This window comes from Acinonyx jubatus, chromosome A3 (assembly GCF_027475565.1).
Source record: "Acinonyx jubatus isolate Ajub_Pintada_27869175 chromosome A3, VMU_Ajub_asm_v1.0, whole genome shotgun sequence".
In the NCBI taxonomy this organism is placed as follows: domain Eukaryota; kingdom Metazoa; phylum Chordata; class Mammalia; order Carnivora; family Felidae; genus Acinonyx; species Acinonyx jubatus.
This window is the reverse complement of record NC_069388.1, coordinates 112,922,218-112,939,243: the sequence shown is the minus strand read 5'-3', so window position 1 is coordinate 112,939,243 and position 17,026 is coordinate 112,922,218. Positions and strand designations below refer to the sequence as shown.

General features: G+C 46.6%; 1 protein-coding gene across 1 annotated transcript in view; it reads right to left on the bottom strand.

Moving 5' to 3' along the window:
* CAPN14 (calpain 14) overlaps nucleotides 1-17,026 on the bottom strand; it is a 69,942-nt gene that overhangs the window by 16,884 nt on the left and 36,032 nt on the right. Inside the window, exons 3-10 of the mRNA XM_053201044.1 lie at nucleotides 8,925-9,202; nucleotides 7,604-7,673; nucleotides 6,656-6,774; nucleotides 6,383-6,519; nucleotides 5,782-5,956; nucleotides 5,107-5,172; nucleotides 2,394-2,479; nucleotides 1,047-1,121 (exon numbers count right to left, since the gene is read on the bottom strand). Coding sequence (XP_053057019.1) covers nucleotides 1,047-1,121; nucleotides 2,394-2,479; nucleotides 5,107-5,172; nucleotides 5,782-5,956; nucleotides 6,383-6,519; nucleotides 6,656-6,774; nucleotides 7,604-7,673; nucleotides 8,925-9,149 — 953 coding nt within the window. The 5' untranslated portion in view covers nucleotides 9,150-9,202. The remainder of the gene's footprint in view (nucleotides 1-1,046; nucleotides 1,122-2,393; nucleotides 2,480-5,106; nucleotides 5,173-5,781; nucleotides 5,957-6,382; nucleotides 6,520-6,655; nucleotides 6,775-7,603; nucleotides 7,674-8,924; nucleotides 9,203-17,026) is intronic.

Below are 17,026 nucleotides of genomic sequence, written 5' to 3'. Positions count from 1 at the left end.
GAAGAGGGAATAGCATGACGTCTCCTCATCAGGACCAGAGTGGGGGCTGGAACCAAGCTGCCCCACCAGCCCCAGCCCCACACCACACCCTGCTGAGCTGGCCTTGGACACAGGAGAGCACAGCTGGCTAGATCAGCGTGAGGGTGCATCAGGGGTGATGGACCACCCTCCTGCCCCCTACCCGTGGCTGCAAGCAGCCTCCCACAATGGGTGCCTGGCGGCAATGTTCCTGTTTCGCGGATTGTGGTGATAAAGCTGAACTGAGGCGCTCATAACTAGCCAACTAAGATACAAATGTTTGATAATATTTGCACAAGTCGGTTCTCAATTATAAATTGAAAAATTCTTAGCCCCTACTTGCCAACTTTGTGGGTCAAAGCATGCTAGCCGAACTGGCTGATGCTCAGTTTACTTATCTGTAAAGTGGAAATAATAGTATTTTCAGGGTTTTGCAGTTCAGTGATGACTTCCAAAGAGAGAGGGGTCGCAGCGGTCTAGAACGGGTGCAGAATGGGAGAAGGGGGCCCGTGGGAACAAGGGTGGAAGTTAAGAGTAAGGGCAAAAAGCAAAGGGCAAAGGGAACAAATGGGGCTCATGTCAGACACCCAGAAACCATATTAGCTCAGGGTGTCTTGGTGGCTTTTCATAAAAAAGGGGTGAGTGGCTTTGGGGAGGGTGGGAGTGATGTCATGGCGCTCTGGGGGGTGCAAGTGAGATGGCTCAGAGTTTATAATCTCATCTTCCTTTCAGGCCAGGAAAGGCAAAACCTCAGGATTGAGTGCATTGAGACAGAGCACAGAAGGAGGTGGCCAGCCAGCCCTCTGCTCTGCTTTGAGGGTCCACTGAGCCCCACACCAGCGGTCACAGGTCTCACTGTAGAGACTGTGACCATTTGCAGGGGCTGTTTGCCCGCTAGACTGCGGGCCCCTAGTGGGTCTTCTTGATCTCTACACAAGAGGTGCCTGGCATACACATGGCACCCGATAAATAGTCTGGGTACCCAAATGTAAGCTAGGGTGTTTGTCTCGAGTCCCCAAGTCAGATACCAGAATTCTCCGTCATTGCTTTTCCTCAGGAGCAGAATCTTCTCCTTGGGGCTCAGTAGCTCCCACATACCCGAGCTGAAAATAGAAAAGGGATGTTTCCGGGGTGGGGGGATGAAAGGGTTGCAGAGGACATGGCAGAGATGCTTTAGTAAATCCTCTGCCATGTCATTATTTACCTCATCTTCATGCTGCTTTGCAGACAACCACACCTCACGTCCTGCTTTATAAAAGTAACACGTAACCTTAACTCATCCCTCACTGTGCCCCCAGCTCTGGGCCAGGCTCTCGACATACTTTCTCTCATATAAGGCTGACCACAATTTTTATTGCCGTTCTTCACATTCGGAAACAGAGGTTAAAAGAGATTAATTCACTTTCCAGAAGTCACAAAGTTATGAAATGTCTGAGAGTATTTGAGCCTACATTGGTACTCTGTATTTTCAAAGCCCATGGTTCTGAATTTCCATTGCTGACTGTGAAGGAGTTAAGGCTTCCCTGCATCAATTCCCCACCATAAACAACTAAAAATGGGAAAAAACATTGAAACAAACAAAACAAACAAACAAAAAAACCTGTTCTCAGATGTTAGACTGCAGGCAGCATAGGGTTCTGACCCCGAGAGAAGGGGAACAACGTCACCTAGACCAGTATCACCTAGACTCCGCCCAAAACTAAATACCTGGAGGGTGACACAGGGAATCACATTCTGGTAATAGCGATAATAGCAGAAAGCCCAGAGGTCATGACCGGTCACCAGAAGGTTGAGGCCAATCCAGATCGTCTACCTCTGACTCAGCAGGCTCAAGAGCACACTGAACCAGGAAAAGAACACTGGGTTAGACTCCAAACACCTTGCTCGAGTCATGCTGAGAGACCTCGAGGAATTCCTTCGCTAACGCATCAACATCTTCATCCGTAAGATGGGGATAAAACGCCCTACCTTACAAGAGCATTGGTCAGAGGACTAGAGGTAATGAAAATTCAAAGTGCTTGGTGGAAATATGCAAATAGGGGAGACTTCCGCACATGTGAAGTAAGTGCAATTTTTACTTCCAAATAAATAAAAAAATAAACATGGGCAGGGAGAAAAAAAATATTCAAAGCCGCTTAGCACAGGGCTGGCAAGCTCTCAATAAACATTAGCTCAATTATTATAATGAATGAGAACACAATCTATATATCATTAAGCATCTCATGAATGTGAGAGCTTGACCTTCACAATCTGAAAGCTCCCCTGTCAGGCTGGAGCCCAAGAGAACACTTGTGAATTTGTGTGCAGGCGGCCAGCTCCTTTGCCGGCTTGCCCCGCCCCCTCCTGACCCCTGGCAGCCGGTGTCAGGTGCTCACCTGTCACTCCAGTCCCCTTTCCATTCCACTTTGCCCCAGGGGTTCCGCAGCTTGACCAGATATTCTGGTCCGTGTCTGCAGGTCACCTGTGCAAAAGGAGTCGCAATTTAGGTGGCTGGACTGAGTGCCAGATGCAAATGTTGCAGATATCTGGGTGGGACTTGTGCCTGCCAGATGAGACCTTGAAAGGGAAGGTTAAAGGCGCTGAGGGTTAAGAGAAGAGAAGAAGGCTCTGCTGCTTCTTAGCTGCTGAGACCTATGGCAAGTTCCTTAACCTCTGTGTTCCCTCATCTGTAAAGTAAAGCTAATTGTCACATCTTGCTGCAATGGGTTGAACGGTGGCCTCCAAAAGTCCGGTCTACCCAAAATCTGTCAGGGTGATCCTATTTAGAAAAAGGCTCTTTGCAGATGTAATTAAATTAAGGATCTCGAGATAAAATCACCCTGGATGAGGGTGGATCCTAAATCTAGTGACTAGGGAAGGGAAGGAGAGGGGGAAAGACACAGAGGAGAAGGCCATGTGAAGATGGGGGGAAAGATTGGGTTCTGCATTCCAAGCTAAGGAAGCCGGGAGCCACCATCAGCTGGAAGAGGTGAGAAAAAATCTGCCCCCAGAGCCTTCAGAGGCTCTCATGACCCCTTGATTTTCAGACTGCCGGCTTCAGAACTGGGAAAGAATACATTTCTATTGTCTGAAGCCACACGAATTGTGGTGATTCCTTATGGCAGCCCCACTTGGCTAATATGCCCACACCCAGGGTTGTTGTAAGGATTGAGTTAACATTTGTAAAGCAGTTAGGACACTAGTTAGAGCAGAGTAAGTGCTAAATTTTGTTACATATGTTAAATAAACATGAAACAAAACATAGGCATAAACATGTAACTGCTATACTGAAAAGCTGCAAAAATCATACAGTTTCTTTATTGACCTCACCCTGCCCTTCCCTACTGTTAACAGTTTGCATAAGCAGGGTGTAATTATCAACTAAAGAAACTGAACATCAATCAATGAAATGTCAAGTCGACTACATCTCATTTGTTTAAATGGATTTTTTTTAATGTTTATTATTTATTTTTGAGACAGAGAGAGACAGAGCGCGAGTGGGGGAGGGGCAGAGAGAGAGGGAGACACAGAATCTGACACAGGCTCCAGGCTCTGAGCTGTCAGCACAGAGCCCGACGTGGGGCTCGAACCCACGAACCGTGAGATCGTGACCTGAGTCTAAGTCGGACGCTTAACTGACTGAGCCGCCCAGGCGCCCCTGTTTAAATGGATTTTAACAGGTAAAAGTACATGGTTCAAAACAAAAATTATATGAAAAGCGCTGTATTAAGTAGCCTCTTGCCTACTTAGACCTCTCCATTTCCAGCCATGCTTCCTTCCAAACACTTTGAATGCTTCTGTATTCAAATATGAATATATATTATTATTGCCTTTTTAAAAAAAATTTAATGTTTATTTTTGAGAGAGAGACAGAGCATGAGTGGGGGAGGGGCAGAGAAAGACAGAGACCCAGAATCCAAAGCCCGAGGAGAGACTCAAACTCATGAACCACATGATCATGACCTGAGCTGAAGTCAGACACTTAACCGACTGAGCCACCCAGGCGTCCCTACTGCCCTTTCTTTCTTAAAGAAAAAGTAGCATACGATATAAATTCTCCTGTCCCTCACTTTTTCTACGCAACAGCGTTCTGGAGATTTTCTGAGGCACTGCATGAAGCACTTCTCATTCTTCTGCAACAGCACAGTGACATAAAAATCTAAGTTTTGTTAAAGGACTATGAAAATAAGTCCTTTAACTTATTAAAGCTCTTGGCATGCACACACACACACACACACATGACTGGTGCAGATCTGGGAGGAGGAAGAAGTCAGGTTGTAGTGGAGTTCAAGAAATTTAAAACAGTTAAAGGGAATCAGGGACTTGGGGACATCAGGCCCTCCAGGGGACATCAGAGGGTGTTTAAGACTGAGCCGGTGGATTTCTTACCTGCATGCTTTTCTGTGTGGCCTCCTCCACCAGGAGTGCCCTCACCAGCCACCCTTCAGGGGCCAGCTCAATGTCACCTCCTCTGCGAAGTCTTTTCTGACTTCCCCCAACCCAATCAGGAGAATGTCTTCTCTCCTCCCTCTGAACCTTGAAATCCTTTTGTCTATTCTATCGGCCCCCCAACTTTTGACTTTGCTTCCTTACCATTCTTGCATATGATGTGTCTCCATACCTGACTATAAGCTCTGTGTAGGCAGGGACCCTGTCTGATTCATCTTTCCCTCAATGGGGGAAGAAAGATGAATAGCAATGAAAAGAACCTGAGAGGTTGACGAAAAGGAACTTCTGAGAAAGAAGTAAGAATTTGGGTGGGAAGCCCCAGATATGAAGGTCATCAGTGGCAGCCCAGAGTGAAGGGGTCTCAAGGAAGGGGTGGAGTCCAGCAGGGCTGGATGGCTGATCGGCTGGGCTGCCACAGGGCAAGAGGGACTGGGATGGTGCCCCACAGGTGGTAAAGGCCAGACCCAGCCCATCACTCCAGAACACAGGTGCACAGGTGCAGGGCACCCACCACCTGCTTTAGCAGGCCTGGAAAACCCATCAGACAATTTGCCTCTCTAGACTGGGCACAAATAATAACACGCACTGGAGCCTTGCTGAGACGCCTTGGGAGAGAAGGAGAGGGGCCTGAAGAGAAAGAAAGGGGCTGGTTCCACCCACCTTTCTGATTCCTGTGAGGGTATAGGCATGGCCGCCCACCAGCCCGTTCTCCAGCACCCTCTCTTTCTGTGGAGACAAGAGAACTCCTGTCAGCCCACTGCTAACGGTTTATGTGGGGGTCATAGGGACCTGTGTGGTCAAAGCAAGGGCTTAAGGGGAGGGCTGGGAGAGACCCACGCTGTGTCCTCACAGTGGTCAAAGCTCTTCGGCACCCACAGTCTCATTAGAGCCTCTAAATCAGGGTGCCATTCTGCAGCGAGCCCCATCCCATTGTACACAGGACAAACTCAGATTCAGAGCTGCTAAACCATCATGTGGGGTGGCATGGCAGTTGCTCCTGGAGGCAGGGCTGAACCCAGAGCTCCCTACTCTAGTTAGAAGTTCTTGGTTGTTACTAAATCAGGCAGTAAAGACCAGTTGTGCTAGTAAAGCATCTTGCCCCTGGGTGATACTTAGTCACTGTCAGCACCCTTGTCTGCATGCCGTCTGCATACTACAGTGGCCTTGCCCACCCCGAGGGTTCTGCATGGCCGCTCTGGTTTGAACATCAGGACTCTAGGTGTAGGAGCTGGGTGGGAGTGTCAGGGCCCACACTGAGGTGAGGAGAGAAGTGTTGGTGGATGAAGGGGATGGGAACAGGAGAGGACATTCTGCCAGCACACAACCCACTCGCACCCCTGAGTGTGTCTGGCAGCCAATGAGGGTTCTGCTGTAGGTGGCCCAGGTGAGGATGTCCCAGAGGTTGCCAGGGGCCTCTGCCGGCTTGATGGTCATTGTCACCCCTCCAGTGAAGTCCACAAGTGCTTCAGACACCTGTCCACGCTGCAAGTCTTCATAGGAGCCAGACAGCCTGCCCGGGGAAGGAGTAAACATGGGAGGAGAGGGGAAGGGGCATTTGTATTGTAGCCTAGGATGATCCAAGTGAGTCTAGTGAACCCCCTGTTTGGTTCTTCTCTGGGCATACACCTGTTACTCCTTCCTTCCATCCCCGGGGCAAAGGAAAATCTACACTCTGACTTCCTGTCCTTGTTAAATAACTCCATCCATTAGGGAAAAGACAAAATTCCTGACTGCTTGTTCAGATAGGGAAAAGTCTACATAAGAGATTCTGGATACATCACTTCTATATTCAAGGAGCCATGCCTCAGTGGCTCTTGTACCTCCTTCCTCTTGCACTCTCCCAGCATTGATGAGTTAGAAACAGAAAGACAGAGAGTGGGGAAGGGAGGGGTAGGGAAGGGAAGGGAAGGGAAAAAATTTCTGGTGGTTGTCTTACTTAGCATAGGCCTTTTCCAGAAGAGCTCCCCAGAACACGTTTTTGTAAGTGGAAGAGACAAAGACCAGCTGGCCAGCTGTATTCACAGGAAGTCGGTCGTCTATCACCACAGGAACCCACTTCCCAAAGTGCCAGAACTGGAAGGAGAAAGTGTCCACTGGTGAGTAAAGATTGCCATGGAAGGCAGTCAGCTCAGGAGGCAAAGGCATGACTCTTCCAAGAACCTTCTTTCCTATGGCTTCCTCTGGGCTGGGACACCAGGAGGATACTCACCCAGAACTGGAAAATGCCGGCATAGTTCTCAGTGAAATTCTGATTCAGGGGAACGACACGGCTCAGGATGTCCTGATGCAAAGTCAGAGCTTGCAAAGCAGCCAAGAACCAGCAGTCACCTAGGCCAGAGAGTACAGTGTCTGCATGGATGTACCACACATTCAGGCACATTCTACAAGTGTCTGCATGAATCTATTGAGGACTTATCACATGTAAGAAATGCCTAATCCCAATTGCTATCCTCTCTGGACTTGTAGCCTAGTTTCACAGAAAGGAAAGATCTACTCAGAGGAAGACAGTTAGTGAGGAGGAGGTGGAGAGGGGCATTGGCTGGAATCTCAACTTGACACCAAGAATCGAGTCAGATTCCTGGACCAGCTTTTGGCTTCCTGAATGCCACATCCTCAGGAACTTGGACCCAAACACAACCAAACTTTTCTAAAGTCCTACCTCTGTAAGTGATTTAAGTTCTCCTGAGAAAGCCTCAGCTCTCTCTGGACTCCATTTTTCTGTCTGTGAAATGGGTATCACTACATTTCCCTTCCCCAGTGGCCAAGGTTTTTTTTTTTTTTTTTCTATTCCCCTAAAAGGAAAGTTGGGATGAGAATGGGCTTACTTGGACTCTAACTGGGGTATCTAGTGACTGGTGTGCTGAAAAGGACTCATTAAGGGGACTAGAGTAGAGAGAGCACATTCTCCCAAGACAAAACTTACACCTGTCAACTGGTAATGAGGGTTATTGTTAGGCAAGTTTGGGCGTTCCCATACATCCTCAGAGGACCAGCTGTTATCATTTTCCCAGCAAGGCCACAGCACTTCAAGGTGGAGTTCAGGGTGGCCATTTTCCCCCACTGGGATCTCTCACTTCTCCTCTTCCCCACCCTCACTCTGGGCTGGGCCAGGCTCGCAGGTGCCAGGCCTATGTCTCCAGGGGCTGTGCAGACTTACCTACCACTCCCTGGCACAGGTCCAGCCTTTTGGTGTCAGCAGAATAGAACTGGGGATTGCTGTGCAGCTCCTGCAGTGACAGACGGAATCATCCTTCTGACCAAGAAGAAGTTCCTGGAGCTACAGCGACTGTAGTTTCCCATACCCCAGGACTGGACTTATGGGGATATAGATATAGGATACATGTGAAAGCAGGGCTGGCCCAGGCAATCTGGCATATGGGTTCAGCCCACCGTACTTCTCACTCCTTCTTGCAGCCCACATAAGCCGGAGTCCTGGAGAACTCTGTGTGGGCACTGAGGTACAGGGCTTGTACCCACAATGCCTTTTCTTAGAGCTTCTGTTTAAAATGGAAGTATGTCTTTTGGAAGGTGTTCTCATGTTTTCCTAGAGATCTTCACATTCTCCTCACTGTCGTCCTACGCCTTCCCACCCCACCCTCCAAAATAATGGTTTCTTTGCCTTTCTATGCTGAGACATGGGGCAAGGTGGTGGTGGGAGGTGGGGAGGGGTGGTCTGTGCTTCATGGGAAGCACCGAACCCCTGGGGTTCTGCACTGGCACAGCTCTCCTGAGGTCAGGTATATGACAGACTCTATGTCAGCAGTTTCCAAACTTTCTGGGAAAAGTAGAATCTTGGCTGCTCTCTAGATTGGGAAGCCCACTTGGGAATCTTATGCACAGAAGGGACTTGGTCTGGGGCTGCAGACTCTGATGAGAAGTCTGGACGGGCACAGAAGAGTAGAGAATTTGTAGCACACACTGACTTTACTTTGTTATAGATGTGACTGGGAAATTGTTTGTGTAAATCAAGTTTGGCGGGGGCCAGACTGTCTTTGAACACATTAAGTCGCCTTTTAAAGGAACCATCAGAGCACTTTATAAAGTGAAGAACATTGTTGTAAAGTGATTAATAGCTTCTTAATTTACGTGTTCCATGGGCCTGACTTTGGGGTTGGGAGTGAAGATATGTGAAAATGTGTCTCTTTGCAGGTGGCCTCAGCAGAGACTCAGGGTGTCCTACCATCTTAGATGAGGTCAGACAGTACTTTGGCCACAGCTGCCCAGTGTATTTCCGGGGAGGAGCTGAGGGAGAGGCACACCTCAGACCCCTCTCAGCATCATCCCTGGTTTTCTCCATCTGGAAAATAGGAATGTGGGCACTCCCCCATTCCCCTCACATGAAAATCAATGACAGTGAGTAAGATGCTGCATCTGGAATACTCCACCATTCTTTGGTCTGGGTTGACTTGGTGTGTGTGTGTGTGTGTGTGTGTGTGTGTGTGTGTTGAGGGGATGCTTCCCCACAACTCCCCCCTTACCGGAGGCCTTCTCCACTGCAGGCCGGGCGGCAGCTTCCGCAATAGGGGCCCGCTGCCCACAGAGCACAGGCTGGCCGGGAAGCTGTCATCTTCAAAGAGGCGGCCTTCCATCAGGCACCTTTCCCTCAGGGCCTTGTAGTCCTGCTTGGGGAGCTGCGAGGAGCCCCCCAGTGAGTTCTTCTGCCCCATCTTCCATCTGCCTCGGAAAGACAGACACAGAGACATGGCAGAGTGTGGATATGGACCCCCGGGGTCTTCTGGGATGGTCTCTGTTGCTCCTGGAATGGAGAGCCGATGTTCAGTTTACTTGCTGCATCCAGAGAAGAGAAGGATGGAGAGAAAGTGAGATGGGCTGGGGCACCTGGGCCAGTTCTCGTCCTAGAGAGTTAGGGTCCTTGAGTGCTTGCTCCAGTGCTGGGGCTCGAGTTGGGGGTCCAGGCTCCACTACCAAGGCCTGAGGGAAAAGAGGGGTGTCACCAGCCTTAGGCTGGGTCCTGGGCCTGTGACCATGCCAATGTCACTGGGACACTTCTGTTTAGCAGGGAGGTGGGGAGGAGGGCAGCAGGAAGCAGAAGCTCAGTCCATTGGGCTTGAGGGTCCTGGTGCCAGACAAGGAAGGAGTAGTGGCTGCACCTTCTGTCCTGCCCCACAGAGCCTGCTTGCCATCACCCCTACACTCGCACATGTCCTTCCTCCTGCAACTTCCCTGTCTCTGGCTTTCCTCATTCTATATTCTCTTCAAAATTAACTCCTTTCTTAAAGACATTTTTGGCAATGTAAAAAAAAAAAAATTCACATACATATCATGGCAAATACTGACAGTTGTCTCTACCTACCCATTCATTCCTTTGCCTTATTAATAGGATCTCAGTTTGGGTCACTCAATTATAAAACTTGATTTCCAAGACCTTCTTGTAGGACAAGTTGGCCACCAATACAGTGCTGGCCAATTAGATCAACATGGTAATCTATCAGGTGGGGCTTTTGGAAAAGCTGTGACTTTACCAGCTTTCCCAGTTGGCACCACTTTTGACTTCTGCCCTTTCCCCTTCCTAGAAAGCAGATGTAACACCTGGAGATAGAGTAGCTGTGTTGGGATCACTAGGAGAAAGCCACATGCCAGGAGTCTGGATCTTGATGATTTCCCTGAACAAACGTACAGCCTTGGTGGCTTGCGTCTAGACTTATTACATGAGAAAGATAAGCCACTATTTAAGCCATAGTGGTGGCCAGACTCTGCAGGGTTCTCTACATTAACCATTGTTGTGTCTGTTACAGGCAACCACAGCACTCCTAAGTGACAGTCAATGGCATGCAAAATTTTACATACATTTTCGTGAGATCAATGGATCCTCCTTCTGAAGCTCGTCAACAAGCTTCATGTTAAGAGCTCTGCAAGCCAATGGGACCCCACCAACCCCAATATTCTAGTGCTTCCTTACATCTCCTACATCTATTTTTGTGCAGTGGTGATTCCATAAGTCAATGGTTTTATGGCCTCTATTATTTGCATTCTTGTCTACTTAGAATCTGAAAATGTCAGAAGCTAGAATAGGCTTTCAAAATCATCAAATCTAGTATTTCCCCAAAATTATTTTAGCTGTGGGGTTCCTTCTTCAAATGAAATCCTATAGAAACTCAAGGGTAGAGGCAGGTTGGACCACAGTGCATCTTTGCAAGGTTTCTCATTTTATAGTTTGAAACCCACCAGTCTTATCTAGCCCCACTCATTTTTTAAGTATTAAAACAAAAACCCATTCATCCATTGGCTCATCAAAAATTTTACTGGGAATTTGTCATCTGGTGGGCTTGAGCTAGGTAGGCATCATTCCCCAGAGGCAGTCCCTGCCTTTATGGTTCTTCCAGCCTAGTGGGGGTCAAATGATCTTCCCAGGGTTGCATGCGAAAATTTCACCAGAGCCCTATCCAGAACCCAGGGCCCTGATCCCCATAACAGTTCTCAGCCCTCAATGCGAACAGCTCTCATTTGCACCAGTACAGTGCTTGGGACAGATTGTATATGCACTCAAAGCAGTCTGCCATCAAGTCTATGCCAAGTACAAGTACTCCCTCACAGCGGTAGGATGATCTGCAGGTCCTCATCATTTGTCAAGGTCTTACCCATCCTCCAAAGTCCAACTTTATCTCCTCCACCAGGAAGCCTTCCTTGACTTTCCGGTCTTCACTGAGTTCCCCTCACCTTGCCTGTCTACTGACCCACTGCCTACCACCTAGGACACTGGTGCTTCTAACTGGTGCTTCTCAAATTATCACTAGCGAAGTACCTATATTCTTTTATCTTCAACTTGTCACACAAATTAATGAATATAAATTATTAGAAAAATGAAATTTAAAAAAAGATATACAAAATACAAGCCTTCCTTTAAAAATTCTTTTCAGATTCAACAGAAACACAATTATTTGGTCCATTGCTATAAAAGTTCCTGAACACTTACCCTTGGTTTTGTATTTAGCTCATCAAGCGCCGTGAGGGACCAGTTCACGAAACGGCCTTGTCCTTGGATTCCCCTGCGGGCTCTGCTCTGAGTGATTCACACACTGAAACCTCACCTGTCTAACACCCGTTTTCATCCCCCACAGGATTAACGCCAGCGGAATGCCGTTTGTCTCAAACCCTTACTTCTCTCTGAGGTTAGCCTGACTCCCTGTTGTTCTTCTATGTCACGGTTGCAGGTATGCTTCCTGGGGGAAGACCCAGCCCCGTCCCAACCGGGGTTACAGGGATCCAAACACTGTTAATGGGGCCTTGTGTTTTTCCCGCGAGTTGCTTACTGATATGGACAATCAGGCAAAGCTTCCTGCACCACATTTACACTTATAAACAAACACAGAGCCACAGAGAGGCTAAATCTTGCTGTTTTTGTCCCTTCAAGCCTGAGCGGCAATCCTTCACAGCTTGTGACATGACAAATAATAACAGGTCCCTCAGCTTCAGAAGCTGACCCAGGCTCGTGCCCTCCTTCCGAAGGGCTGGGTCACACTCAGATCTCTCCCCATGCCCGAAAACATCCCATCACATAACGAGTCCTGGTGCCTTGTGGGGCTCAGAGGATAAAGTGCCCAACACAAGATCCTCTCACCCTACAAATTTCAGAATGAAACCACACACACAAATATCTTGCCTTTAAATAAGTATTCCTAAGGCACTTGAAGGAGAGTCTACACCCAGATGTGGGCAGTTGGCGATTCTTATATGTCCTCTGTATGTTACAAGTTGTGGGTGAAATCAGCTTGTTCTCAGATTGCCACAGCTCTCTGCAAAGGGCCAGATGCATCTTGGTTGTATTTGGAAATTAATTTTAACTATTGTAAGTAGACAGTGCTGCAGCAGGCCATTAGCATAAGACTATGCAAATGAATGTGGAAAAGCTGACCGGGGCACCTGATATGCAAGTGTGCAGCCTAGAGACACCCCCCCCCCCATGCCTGAACGTCCTTTCTTTGCCTCCCCAGAGGGTGCTAGACTCCTCTGTCACGTTCTTCATGTCAGGGTTCACTCATACTCAGCAAATTAGTACTCAGAGCCTCCACCTTCACTTGTGAACATTGGTTGTCCTTGACTTCGCGATAGATGTTCGGGGCAAGAGGGACATTTATGATGGGGTGTCCCTCGTGCTCCTAATCCAGATGAGGCCTTTGGGTGCTAACTGGCTGGTGAACACTGAGGGGCATGGCCAGGTGAGACACCTGAGTGTTCCATGCCTTGAGTCCCTGCCCTGATGTTCAGTGAATTCAGATGTTTACTGAGCACCTACACTGTGCCAAACACTGTACTCACGCTAGGCACATACACTTAGCCCTTAACTCACATAAGGGTAGAGACGGGGCTCTGGAAAAGAAACAAAAGAAGTAAGAACCACATTCTCATTCACAGGTGCTACGGACCTAAAGAATCCTCTTAGGGGATGACTGATTGCCAGAGAACTCTGGCATCCCGCCACAACCCACCAAGCTGTCAGAGGTAAAATTGGAAAAGAAACCTAGGCTTCTCACACCATGGTCTGTCTGCATGATAAAAAGCATCGGATTGGAAACATGATCAATCCCAGGCTCTTGGCAGCTGGAACAAAAGAACAAGACTACGTGTCGGCCCTGCCTGATTTATCTTGGGCAGGGACTATACTTCTTTTGTGTCACTGGCGAGGTACAGTGGTCACGGAGCACTAGATGTGGAATTAGAACACCCAGAACGTAGCTGGGTTTGTCCCTTCTTACCTGTGTGACCGTGGGCAGACCCCTTATCTTTTCTGAGTTGGTTTCCTTACCTGTAAAATGGAGCTCACATATACTGTGTCCCCTCTCAGAACTCAAAAGAGATAACTGTGTAAAGTGGTTTGAAAAAAACTTTAAAGCGGGAGTTGGCAAACTGTGGCCCATGGGCCAAATCTGGCCCACCACTGGTTTTTGTAAGTAAATTTGACTGAAACACAGCTACACTTACCTGTTTTTGTACAAGGTAATAGTCTGTGGCTATTTCTGCAACATACTTTACAACAGCAGAGTTGAGTAGTTGCAACAGAGATCATATATTCAACAAGCCTAAAATATTTACTGGCTGGCCCTTTGTAGAGAAGTTTGCTTAAAGCACTGTGTAATTCACATAAACTGTTATTGCACAGGGGTAGGCTCCAAGTAGGAATTCAGAGAATAAAATGTGATTAACTGGGTCCATCATGAAGAATTTATCTTAATGCAACGGAATTTTATCTCTAATTGATTCATTACTTTTTTATAGGCTCTTAGCATTTACAGTTACATTTGTGTCTCAAAAAGACTTGAAGATGTGGCCTGCCATTTCTCTGTGCTAAAGTCTTGTCTCTAATTAATTTTTTTAGATGTGATGACATCAGACATTCCTGGGCAGCTTTCACGTGGTTTTGCGGGTACTGATTATGAATAGGAAAACCCACATCTCTATGAACAGATCATGACCTGTTTGTAAAAGAAAAATTATTTTGCAGTGTAGGGGAGCAAAATTTGCCACCCCAAACTGTCTCTTTGGCATGTGAACTATTTTAGGCTGATTATTTTTAAGAAACGGAGGACTCAAGAAGTGTTTCTTTTTTTGCCTCTCTCCTGACTGCCTAAGTAAGAGAGTTTAGATAGAGGACTTATTTCAGAAAAGGAGCTATTACCATAGATAACTACAGTACAGTATGAATTAGGTGTGGTAGACAGGGTAGGACCTAGAAAAGTCTGTTGGTTAAAATTCTTCTCTGTCTCCCATTGTTGCTATAGGCTCAGCAAACATTTGTTTACCAAACATTTACTCGTTTTCATCTTCCTGTGGATTGTCTCCCTTTCAAGTCCTCAACCCTACCTCCTTTTCATTAGCTTTGAATGGCATATAAGCCTCAATTGCCTGATTGCCATATTCTTTTGGACCCCTCTTACATAATTAAATTTTATTTTCTCTTGTTAATCTGTTTCATGTCAATTTAATTCTTAGACCAGGCAAAAGAATCTGGGAGGGTAGAGGAAAGTTTTCCTCCCCAACAGCAAAATTAATGGTTTGAAAGGATCATGAAATTTTTTACTATTTAGATATGTCTAATTTGGATATAGTTTTTAACAGAAGACCTCAAGCATTCCTTTATTTATTGGATGAGACATTTGTCTTTGAGGAAATAATGAGGAATGTGCCCCAACTATGAGCTATTGAAGATAAGAATGGTATATATCTTTTTCTGGATTCAACAAAGCCAGGCAATATATCATGAATAAACAGATGTTTGATAAATGCTTGCTGACAGGCTGACTAAATGAACAAATGGATGGTTCTTCATTTGCAAAACGTAAAGAATGATAAAAGCCTACCCTCCCTGACCCCTCCTGATGTGAAGCTTAAATGAGATATAAAATGTGAAATTTTTTTTCTGAGCCGTCAATCATTTGGTTGCTCTTCTGTTGTTCTGATCACATCCCTAAGGACTAATTTAGGTTGAGGTTTGCTTTCGGGGGCTTCATTAACAGCCCTCCCTTCTAATCCATGCTGGCTTTGGGGTTACTTTCCAGAGGAATTATGCAGATTCTAAGGCAAAGCACCCTGGGGAACAAAGTAAAATTAAGGTCAGCCTTCAAGGAGAAAGGAGTCTCCAAAGGCAACATACACCTTGGGAATAGATTGGGAGGAGGAGAGGCAGAAAGCCTCCTACTTAGCTAGTGTTCCTGAAGGTTCCTATGGGTTGACTGTATGCCTATTTGGAGATGTTAAACTTTTTTGGAGCTCTCTACCACTCACAACTGCCCCATCTTCCATCTGATTCCATGGGACACTGCACAGCCACAAATGTGTGGCCTCATAGAAATACAGACACCTTTGGGGAGATAGCTTTCCTTGGGCTTAGGAATATTGACTTAGCTGTGTGGAATGGTGTCACTCATTGCATATGAACCAAATATCAGGCTAGAAGGAATTTGGCGGTCACCCCATTCAGCATCTCTGTGTACATGTGAGACATCTGAGGAAGTTCAATGGGCCCTCAGCCTGTTTAGCCATATGGGGGTGAGGCCCTCATCTAGAACCCAAGTGGGGTCACTCTGTTCCCTCAAGCCTGCTTCTGGTCTTACAGCACCCACCCAGGGTCAGTCCCTGCCCATGTTTCTCCACCACCGTCCACACTTTTAATGGACCAACCGCTTTGATTTGTTTCCTTTCTGAACATTTCAAAACACATTTGAATAAGAATCAGTTTTAAAACAGATCTAAATTAGTTCCTCTTATTTTTTTCCAGAGCATTTGCATCTTAAAAGCGTCCAAGACTTAGTGCTGCATTACCTGGTCAGACAGAGGTAGTTTTTCTTCCAACTGATCCTACATTTGCTTCTGAGTGGCCATTCCACACCACTCCCCTCAGATCCACACAGTCCGTAGCCTCAAAGCAAATGGCTCACCTCTTGGTGTTTTGGCCCCCTTCTGTGTAAACAACCTGCAGCACACTCCTCTCCTCTATCTCAACTTATCTTTTTATGTGCACACAGACACAGGGTTTTTCTTGCTCTATCTGGTTCCAATGTATCCATCCTTCAAAGTTCAGCCCAAGTTTCCCTTCCTCCCCAGAGGCCTCTCTGCCCCTCCAGCACACTTGATCTTCTCCTCACAGGTGAGTCTCCTCTCTGATGTACCAACGTATTACCTTAGAAAAGGTATTCTAAGGGTCTCTGATCTTATGCAACAGAGACCATTGTAAAAGGAGCTGCCTGGAAAGGACAGTCCTGAATCTGTCATGACCTAGCGCTTACTTGACCATTGTTCAAGTGTGTGAACAGGGTAGGAGGATGCTGAGTAAGAGCATTCCCTGCCCCCACAAAGGCTCAGTCCCAGACTTGAGGAATGATAGCCCCACATCTTCAGTTATGATTTATACTACTCTAGAATATCATGCTGTGTAGTTAGAAACTAAGACAGAACTTTGGAAAAAGTAAGTCCATCAAAAACATCTTTTAGGAAAACTATTTGTCTATAAATACTAAAGCTAAACATATACACATCCTATGATACAACAATCCCTGGATGTAACCCAATAAAAATGCTTAAATTTATGCACAAAAATACATATACAACAACATTCATAACAGCATTATTCAAACTAGGCCTGGACTGGATATGGACTACCCATATGCCCGTGAACATGGATGAATAGTATTGGGCTACATTCACACAACAGAATACCACACAGCATTGAGAATGAACAAACAAGAACTACTTGGTACAATACGGGTAGAATTCACAAACACCAGTGCTGAGTGAAAAAATCCAGGCACAACGACCCTATGATGACATTTACGTAACTTTCAAAAAAAGGCACAACCAATCTCTGTGTTAGAAATCAGTTTACTGGTTACCCTTGGGGTGGACACATTTATCACAAAGCCAATTATGCCACTAATAGATGAGTCTATTCTATTCCTTTCTATTGGTTGGTCAGTAGAGAGATTTACAGGGAGATTGAAAAGTGGTAGATTCAACTCATTTAAACAAGGCTTTATTGAGTGCCTCTATATGGGCCAGCATTGCCCTTGATTATAGGAGTACAGGATGAATTAGAGTTTCTGCCCACAAGGAAATCAAGATCAGTGGC